A 9,905-nucleotide genomic window follows, 5' to 3' on the forward strand; every position below is an offset into this window, starting at 1 on the left:
GATACAATACATGTAAGTATGAAATTAAACAAAATTTTTAAAATACAAATATTAAAAATTACAGATAAAATATTTTCAATAATTACACATTTATAAAATACAATTAAACAAGAAGAATATTAAACATTTTAAAAAATACTTTTTAATAATAAAACTTTTTAAAAGTTTTATTGTGCTAATTTTTTTCCCTTTGATTTAATTGTTTTTTGTTATGTAGTTTATTTCTTTAATCTTCTTTTTCTGTCAAGATTTTAACCCCAACCTTAAAAATGAAACAAACCCTTAAATCACAATGAAAATACTTCTGTTGTCACAATCATGAGTTAGTCAATTATTCAGTTTATCAATTCAACTTTATTTGTTTAGCACCTTTTACACAGATGACAAAAATAAACGAGCAAAGAGAAAAAAACTATGCTAAAACTATGATTAAAACTCAAAAACATTAAAAAAAAAAAAAAAAAAAAAAAAAAAGCTTTAACATGGTAATAAAATATGTTGTGTCCAGGGGATGGAGGGAGTTTATTGAAGTCTTCTTGGGCTCACATGGGAAATCATTTAAAATCTAAACTTGATATCCAGTCTAAGGAAACTGCAGAGCGACAGAAGAACCAACAATATCTCCCGTTTTCTCCTTTAATGAGTCGACTCTTCTTGTGCTTTCAGACCAAAGAACTACAGACTCTTCACAACCTGCTCAAACTCTTGGTACAGGACCTCACCACACGGGTCAAGAAGGTTTCTGTCTCATTTCTACTCTGAAGCTCATCTTCTCCTGCTCAAACTGCTGACAAATGTTTCTGCTGCTCTAAAGTCTGGTCTCCAGAACTTCCTAAAAACTCTCAAAGTCTCTTCTGCTGCAGGTTGCTTTGTAGAACTGTTCCAGAAAACCTCACTAAACCACATGGAGGGGCCTCAAGATAGTCATCCAAATGAAACCATACAAAAACCAAACTAGCACAACCCAAACGCTAAAGTCTCCTGCAGCCTACCAGAGAACCTCTGAGAACAGAGAATCAGGACAGGAACTTACCTTCTGGACAACCAACGTTGGTTCACAAACAAGAATACAGAATGTGTCTGACCAAAAACCTCTGAAGACTCACTACAGCCAAGGTAAAGACACAAATCAGCTGCACCAAATCCACTAATCACTGCACACATTAGCACCATGTACTAACTGTGGCTAAAGAACCTCATTTACCAAGACAACTATCCAGTACAAAGCCCTAAAACACACCAAGAAACACATTAAAGACGATTTTACTCCTGGAAGCTGCAAGCCAACGCCTAAAGAACAAACTAAAGCAAGGGAGCCAAACCTGGTTCAGTGGTGAAGAGAAACAGAGGGAATGTTTGTCTGCAGCCACATAAAGCAGGAAGACACTGAGCTGCTCAGGTGTTCCTGATAACACCAAGCAGCCACCTGGACAGCCAATAGGAACACAGCTTACTGGAAGTCCAGAGGGCTGGCTTAGTGAAGGAAATTTAGTTTAAAGTTGAAGCAGAAAGTTAACAAAGAAAGTTGAAAACCACCTTCTGATACCTGAAATCTCTGAGTTTTCACACAAAGAACACCTGAACATGTCAAACTGGTTCCATAGTAGAACCCTCATTATAAAAATGTCATAGTATGGCCTTTGGTCCAAAAAATGTCATAGTTTAGCATAGGGTTATTCAACTAAAATTCAAAGAGGTCCAGTCAGAGAAAATGTATTAAAGCAAAGGTCTGAAATATCATAAAGTCTAACTTCAATTAGTGTGATATATGTTGATGTAACCTAGAAGTTTTATTAGCGTGTGCATGTAATCAATAACTGACCATCAAATCAAATAAATTCAGTATGGTTCAAAAACATTTTGACATTTACTAACAAATAACTTTTGATATAACTGTACATCTTAAAATTAAGTGCAGAACTTGAGAAAATAATGACTGAACAACCCAAACCAGTTTATATACATCTTTAACAATACCTAAATCTCAAGAAATGTAAACAATTGAACACTTTTACATTTCTTTTCCCCTGTCTTGTTACTCCCCTTATATCCCTGCTGCTTAATGGGAGAACTGAGCTGCAGTTTGCCCTGCCAGTATTTCTTGAATTGTGTATTTTGAATTGTGGTCTGAATGGTGTCAGGGTTGTTCTCAAACACATTTGGAGCTCATTGGTGAGTCTGGAACGATATTCAGTTTTGTCATGTTTGTTATGTTCATAGTTGAGAAAGGTTCCTCCAGCTGTATGTTGAGCCAAACATGGTCAGCATGTGCAGGACTATTTCCCTCTCGGTGTCGCTTTATTCATTTTCCTTTTTTGTCTGTTCCTCACCTCTCAACTGTTTTCTGAACGCAGAGCTGTGATGTTTAGCAGCTGCAATGCAGAGACTTCATTGGCTGAGTAGCGTCATGTGGGATGGCTGAACTCGTACGTAATTGGTCTGTGTGTTTCCTGAGCTGATAACTAATGCCGTAAACACTGGGAAAGCTGTGCTGGTAAAACAGAAGCGACCGGTCAAATTTAAAATCTCGTTACAATTTACTGATTACATGTCCGGTCCATATAAGACGGCGTCTGGGTCAGGATCGCCAGTTAGTGACCTCTGCTATACAGTGACAATGGGACCCATTTTGTAAATGAAGTGATAATCAAGCTAAGACAATGTCTAAACATAGACTGTAAAGATCATTGTATGTACCATCCACAGTCAGCTGAACAAATGGAAAAGAAACAATGACACATTAAAATCCAAACTGAGGAAATGTATGGAAGAAGCAGGAAAGAGTTGGATTTATCGTTTACCACTAGCTCTACAATGCATGAGAATCATATCTACAGCAGAAGGCCTTAGCCTGTTTGAAATAGTATTTGAACGACCATACAGATTATCCCAATATAAACTGACAGATGACATAAAAAAAAAAAAAAAAAAAAGAAATGACTTTAGCGGATTATATGAAGACCATACTAACAAAAAGAGAAGTGGTCTCTTCTGTTTCTCCTCCCACAGAAACATCAAACGGTCCTGCAGGCCCGGAGGTGAGACCAGGTGATTTTATCTTCCTAAAAATTATTAGGAAGAAGTCTTGGTCGTCAAGGTGGGAAAGACCCTACCAGGTGTTGCTGGCAATCTCTACAGCCATGAAATCACAGAAAGGTCAACCTGGGTCCATCTGTCACACTGCAAAAAGGCACAAGTTGACCTCACAGATTCATAGAGTGAAGTCTAGGGCTACAAAGGGAGCTGATAATAGGTGCAGCTGTCTCAAACCCAGTGAAGGAACTGTAACTCTTCAATCATTAGGAGTGACAGTCTATGCTTTAGCTGTGCTAGGAGCGAGTATCAAGCAGGAATCCTGTGATCAGGTACTTACTACTTACCCTGGACAAAAGTCCCGCCCAAAGCCATTTGATTGACAGCTCAGTCCATCAAGCAAAGGCAAAAGCCTTTGCACAAAGGTGACCGTAAACACTGTCTGGCAATGTAAGAAAGAAACAAAAGGAAAAGCAAAGACAAAATTTACCTTTTTATTTATTTATTCTGTTTATTCTTCTTTATATTTACATATTTCCTTATTTTTAACAGATTTATTTGTTCTTTTATTTATTTCTCTTTATATTTACACATTTATTTCCTGATTAACAGGTATATTTATTTCTCTTTATATTTACATTTATTTCCTGATTTTTAACAGTTTTATTTATTTCTCTTTGTATTTACACATTTATTTCCTGATTTTTTTTAACAGATTTATCTTTTATTATGGCACTCCTGTGACTCCCTACTATCTTAGTGGAGAAAGGAAGAATAAACTCCAAGCACACAATTGTATTTAATTTTTTAAAAACTATTTTTATTAAATCTCACCAACAAATGTCAGCTACTAACCAAGAATGTTCTTCCATTTCATCCGCTCAGCTGAAAGTAGAAATGTGTGTTAGTGTTGTTGGAATGTATTGGGGGAAACGGAGTCAAGTGAAACATTTGGTGACAGGCAGTAGCTAAGAGGTCTTTACCACAGTGGTAGAGTTTGTTCAGTCTCTGTACATCCAGCTGGCTCAGATGAGTCCTCTGACCCATCTTCACGCCGCTCTGTCTGGGCAACACAGTCGGACTTCCATCTACACTGAAAAAATACCTGCGGCAACAAGGAAGGAGATGAAATTAGTCTGCCATATAAGCAAAATTAAGCTATACTTTGGCACTCTGAATAAATATGAAACTTACTGCCCGTAGTGCATTATGGAGTTGAGATCATATGGCAGGTTTAGAGTGTCTCCATGTTTCACCTCGAAGTTCCTTTTGCTCTCTTTAAATCAGAAAAAAAAAATACATATTATTAACATGTCTTGGAAAGTTGAAAATGTCCAAATGTTTCACACAACATACTTGTAGGTGCCATATGCTGAGATGTTGTTGGTTATGTTTGTATTGGCATCAGCTGTTTGACACCTTTCACTCATGTCACGGGGGGGTGTGGTCAAGGAGCAGTGGTATGAGTGATTGAATGAATGGCATTATATTCACCTGTTCACTGCAGCGGCTGCATGGACAGGGGGTGAGTAGGGAGAGTGTACTTATTTGTTGACCGCTAATCAATCTGCAAACTGAGCGTTTTGAACATCTTGCCTTGCTTTGCTCATTTGTTCAGTGTTGGAAATAAATACGGACAGTCAGAAACATGGAAATGGCTATGTCGTTTGTGCAGCGAGTCAACACTGCAATGCTCCCTCACTTAGACTCTCAGTGACTTTGTTTTTAGTTTGGAATCACTACAATACTGAAGCATGTGTTCCATTTGTCACAGAGAGTCAAGGTTTGTTTAGATCTGTAATGTGTCATTGGTGTCCAGAGATGGAGGTGGATCAGTCAACTGGCAACAAAATAAAGGCCTGCAAAGGACAAAAATTGAAATCCTCGAAATCCAAACAACCTTTCAATGTTTGAATAAGCACATACTGGTGGCCTGTAATCCCAAAACACTGCGTGTTCTGCTCCTCAGAAAGATAAATCCAGCTTTAAGTATGCAAAACATGCAAACAGTTTGGACACAGACAGTGTTTTCCTACAGTTAATCAGGATTAAAATCTGTTTTTACTTGGTTTGATGCTCTGCCAGTTCACGGTGATATACTGATCCCGGTCTGTTCGGGTGTGTTCATGATGGAATCCCAGAGCATGGATGATCTCGTGACAAAGGTTCCCCACACTACATTTTGGACCAAAAAACACCGACTGGACTCCTCCTCGGCAGCCAACATACGATGCACAGCTAGAGAGCCAAGCACAGACAGTGAGCCAAACATTCACTTCACTCAAATCAATAAATGGCATCTTCTAGGGGTACCAAGGCATACCATTAAATTAGATTTAATTGCTCAGATCTTGAGAAACGGTTTTTTTTTTTTTTTTTGTTTTTGTTTTTAAAAGATAAATTTCTCAAAAATCATGTCTCCATCGTTTTGGAACATTCTATAAAGTGCCCATACTGCTGACTGTTGCAGTAACTCAAAATAAACACAGTGACGGTGGAATATCAAGTCTCAGACAGAAGACTTATAACCTGAACCAAAACTGACTATGTTGCATCTGTTTCTTATTGTGCCTCCTTAAAGTGTTTGCTAAAATGATTTATTGACTATTTATGATGCTCTTTCTGGCTGTATTTCTGACCTCTGAATCCACACACTCCTGAACATACTTAGATGTCATTGGGTCTTTTATCCTCTCCAGAAGCCTGGATTAAAACTACAGGGGACAGAGTGTTTGTCCAGGGCATTGGTGGAATTATAAAACAATGGGCCACTGAGCACAGACGTTTTGTCCAACATAGGAGCAAGACACCCAGACTGACAGTCACACAGATGTGACCTGAAGTTATGATTATTTTGTCCTACTTTGGTCATTTTGTGTCTCATGTTAATTTTGATTCTCTATGTGGTCATTTTGCATCTTTCTGTTTTTTTTTTTTTTGGGGGGGGGGGGTTGTTCCATTTTGGTCATCTTCTGTCTTAGTTTAAACATTTTGCATCTGTTTATGGGCATTTGCATTTAGCTTTGGTCATTTTTTTCCTCAACATTTTCATATGTTGATGACTACAGTGTCAAAATTATACATGGGTGCAGGTTTGAAAGCTTTTTCTTAAGGTGTCAACTTGGAGCCCAAATTCAGTTTTATTTGTGTTTTCTAATGCTCTTTGTATGCATTTAATTTTGTCCCTTTTTCTGGTCATTCTGCGTGTTGGTCATTTTCTGTCTCATTTTAAACATCTCTTTGTGGTCATTTTCATTTGATTTTGGTCATTCTGTGTCACATTTTGGTCCCTTTGGGGTTTGTATTATTAACTTTATCTCTTTGAGGTAAATTTACATCTGTTTTTTTGCCCCATTGTGGTCATTCGGTGTCACATTTTGATCATTTTACATTTCTTTTGCAATCATTTTGAGTGTTGAGTCTCTGTCTGGTACATACATTATAATTCTGGATCACTACACCTGGACCTGTTAGGTCATCTATGATCCTGCATCAAGATAATCCACTTGTAATAAAAACTTCAACATCTCTTTAAGACCCGTTTCTGATTTACTCAAATTGTCTTATTTTTATTTTACATTACCAAAGTTGGTTTTAGCCAACCATTTTAAAATTTGTTAATTTAACTGTGATTATCTAATTTGCTGCTTTGTGGATTGAATTTGGATCTTAAAAACTACTAAATAATTTTGCTAATAAAACCCAACCTTTCTGCATGAACAGATACCAATGGAGATAAGTGTCATCTCTCACCCGATGCCGTCTCGTATCTTCAGGTAGTTCAGCTCATTGGTGTGTTTCCGGAAGCGAATACATGTGGCATCTGCTATCATCTTGAGGGCAGCGTAGATCTCTGACACTCGGTGAGCTGTTGGGGTGAAAACTCAGAAGTTGGTTTGTCGTCTGCACCCAGTGGTCAAATGTGCTGCCAGGTTTGATCCACAACAACCCACCCAGTTCTTTACTGATGGTGAAATAGACGGTGGCGTCTGACCATATGGTCTTCACAGCGTTCCTGTCCTCCTGTAGGTGTAGACAGAACGTTTAGGATTAATACACCTGTTTGAAATACAAAATCTCTGCAGTCGTTTCACCATTCAGAACCTTCTTGTGGTCACAAATTACTTTAATTATCCATCCATCGTCTATACACCGCTTAATCCTCATTAGGGTCGCGGGGGTTGGAGTCTATTCCAGCAGACTTAAGGTGATTTAGAATTATCAGTTAATCTCAGGATGTCTTTGGCCTGTGGGAGAGTATCTGGTGAAAACCCATGCAGGTACGGAGAGAACATGCAAACTCCATGCAGAAAGTTCCCAGACTGAGGCCGAGACACGAGCCTTCTAGCTGCAAAAGCAACAGTGCTAACCAACGAGCCACTTTACAGCCTTACTTTAATTATATGTTATGTTGAAGATATTTATTTCTTTCTGTTGTGTCCAGAAACAATATCTTTCTTCCAGCCATGTGGGGAAAAAAAAGATGTTCTTACTGGAAGCAAAATGTCTCCCTCTTGGACCATCATGTCTTCTTGAAGCTCTATGACAAAAGAACAAAAACAGTCACTACACATTGTATTTATGAAAACTATTATTATTTGAATGTGGAAAATACTTTAATTTTACCTTCTAACGTCTCTGCACTGTCTGTCTGTGGTGGATTGAGCACTAAAGCCACTGTACCTGCAGAAATCTAAATGTTTAATGATACAATTTCAAACTAAAACTCTCAAAGTCTTAAAAACCAGTAAACAGACCTGGAGCAGGGCTAGATGCATTGTGGGTGTCATTTAATGAACTGGCACCAACTGAAACAGAGAAACACACTAACTATCATCATGTCATTTCATATGTCAAATTTAATTGTAAAAAATACACCAAACAATGTACCTTTTAAAGTCTCTGTGGAGGCTGACTGCAGCATGGCACCCACAGAAGTGACTGTAAGGTTACCTATGCAAATTAAAGGAATTCTTCAAAAATGATTCATTATGTTGTAGCAAATGTACAAAGTATAAATGAGCACCAACCTGCAGCAACAGGAGTTGCAGCATGCTGGGTTGGACCGACAGGAAAGCCAACCACTGCATGAAAAGAAAGAGTCAAAAATCCTTATTTAAAAACGTATATGTAGTTTGAATGGTTTATTCTGTACCTGTTGACACACAGATGAAGACCAGAAACCACATGATGCAGGGTGTGCATCGTTTTAAAAAAGAGAGAAGCTTTAAAGCCTCTGATGGGTCTGACAGTGCCGTGTTCTATCAGGCATCTGAACAGGTGTGATCACTTCCAGTGATGATGACCTTTCAGCTCAGTGTGAACATCAGAGCACAGAGTAGCTATGCTGAGGGTGCTGAGGTATTTTATGTAATATTATCCATTCATAGTACATCATTGCCATGACAAGGCTGAACATCTTGGCCTCCTCTTGACTGTGCAGTGTGGAAATAATACATCAGGTGCAGAAAAGCAGAAAAAAAAGTCGTAAAAACCACATTTAGCACCCTTGCTGATAGAAAAATATTTTTCCTTAAATGGTGGAATACTCTGAGGTTCTTAAACTGTAAAAGCTGTTAAAATAAAAGACTATAACTACATGTAAAAATCTATATTTTTCTGACAGTATCATCTGTAAATTAGCAAAACATGTAAGATCTGAAAGATAATATTTAAGTTATTTGCCATTTTTAAAAATCATTATTATATAGGACTTCTTCACATAATAGAAAATGTCTGTGAAGTAGTGATATTTTTGCTGATTGTACTTGCTGTCAGTAAAAATAATGTAATTTTAGTCTTTGTAAAAGAAGGGATTTTTTTATTGTAGGCGTTATTTACAGTTTGGCCTTTTTTTTTTAAGGTTACCATGTAAAGAAATACTTGTTCTGTGATTTACTAGTTATTATCTGTAATTTAACAGTATAAACCAAAAATCTGTACATTAACAGTAAATCGTTGAAAAAAAAATACAGTTAAAAACTATTTTTTAAAAAATCATTCATTTTTAATTTGTGGTGATCTCTCTTCTTTTCTTATCAGTTCTTACCCCCAAAAATGCAATGAAAAAATGCCCCATAACTATTTTTTTTAAAACTCTTAAGCTCTTTAGGAAGTCTTCAGTATGAATTCTTGAAATAAATGTATAAAAGAAAAGTGTTTAGTAAGACGGTAAGTTCAAATTTCTGAACACATACATATCAGTTGTGACTATAACCTAAAAAATTCAACATCGATTGGACAGTTGTCTGTGATGAACAGTACGTTCTGTTTTGATAGATAAATGCCCTGGAAGTTTTTGTGGTGCTCCAGCATGACCACTAGATGTCGCGATATAACACCTGAGCAATTGAAGAACCTCAGTTTAATTTATGACGTGAATTTCTGCCCTGAGCTGTAACTTCCAGGCTCTGCTACAGCATTCTCTCACAGTAGATGCTTGCCTTGAATAGATTCTTCTAATAAATGTATAATGTTGTAGAGGGTTAAGGTTACCAAAGGATCAGCAGTGAAAGTGGCAGGATTAGAAGAGGATTGCTCTGTGAGGCCTATTTCAGGGCTAAATATTGCCGTAGTTCAAAGAGCCTGGCTATGTAACATAAGAAATGCTGCATTCAAGTACCATATAATATACAGCATAAACTATTTAATTTGCCTTTTAATGTATTTTGTCCTTATTGTTACTCAAGTTACTTATCTGTGTCTTTCATTTTCTTAATCGGCTACATTATGTGGTTCACCTTCCTACCTCGGTGTACTTTAAATACCGGTTTAATGACTAAAAGAAAGAGCTGCCCCAGTTTACCCACTGTCCTTGAACGCCTCCTCAGTCCCCGTCATGAGAGTCATGTGATGTCCTGTCATGTGGTGCA

General features: G+C 37.4%; 1 protein-coding gene across 2 annotated transcripts; it reads right to left on the bottom strand.

The window, feature by feature from the left end:
* Positions 1-3,826: 3,826 nt before the first annotated feature.
* LOC111565476 (astacin-like metalloprotease toxin 5) lies at positions 3,827-8,337 on the bottom strand. 2 transcript variants are annotated; one of them, XM_023265552.3, is made up of 12 exons: positions 8,189-8,337; positions 8,064-8,117; positions 7,924-7,974; positions 7,791-7,841; positions 7,660-7,716; positions 7,527-7,573; positions 6,987-7,056; positions 6,787-6,901; positions 5,099-5,271; positions 4,228-4,309; positions 4,017-4,138; positions 3,827-3,918 (listed from the first exon to the last, which is right to left on the bottom strand). In XM_023265552.3, the coding sequence occupies exons 1-12, from the start codon at positions 8,220-8,222 to the stop codon at positions 3,884-3,886; spliced, it is 891 nt and encodes a 296-aa protein (XP_023121320.2). In that variant the 5' UTR covers positions 8,223-8,337; the 3' UTR covers positions 3,827-3,883. The 2 variants fall into 2 exon arrangements, with proteins under 2 accessions (XP_023121320.2, XP_023121319.2); XM_023265551.3 differs by having other exon boundaries at positions 7,924-7,986; positions 8,189-8,335.
* Positions 8,338-9,905: the final 1,568 nt, after the last annotated feature.

Source organism: Amphiprion ocellaris, chromosome 12 (genome assembly GCF_022539595.1).
Source record: "Amphiprion ocellaris isolate individual 3 ecotype Okinawa chromosome 12, ASM2253959v1, whole genome shotgun sequence".
Classification (NCBI taxonomy): Eukaryota; Metazoa; Chordata; class Actinopteri; family Pomacentridae; genus Amphiprion; species Amphiprion ocellaris.

Coding starts and splice junctions, on each gene's coding strand:
- LOC111565476 (XM_023265551.3), bottom strand. CDS start 8,222: ATGTGGTTTCTGGTCTTCATCTGTGTGTCAACAG. Junction 7,842..7,923: donor CTCCACAGAGACTTTAAAAG/GTACATTGTTTG, acceptor TCTCTGTTTCAG/TTGGTGCCAGTTCATTAAAT. Junction 5,272..6,786: donor AAGATACGAGACGGCATCGG/GTGAGAGATGAC, acceptor TTGGCTCTCTAG/CTGTGCATCGTATGTTGGCT.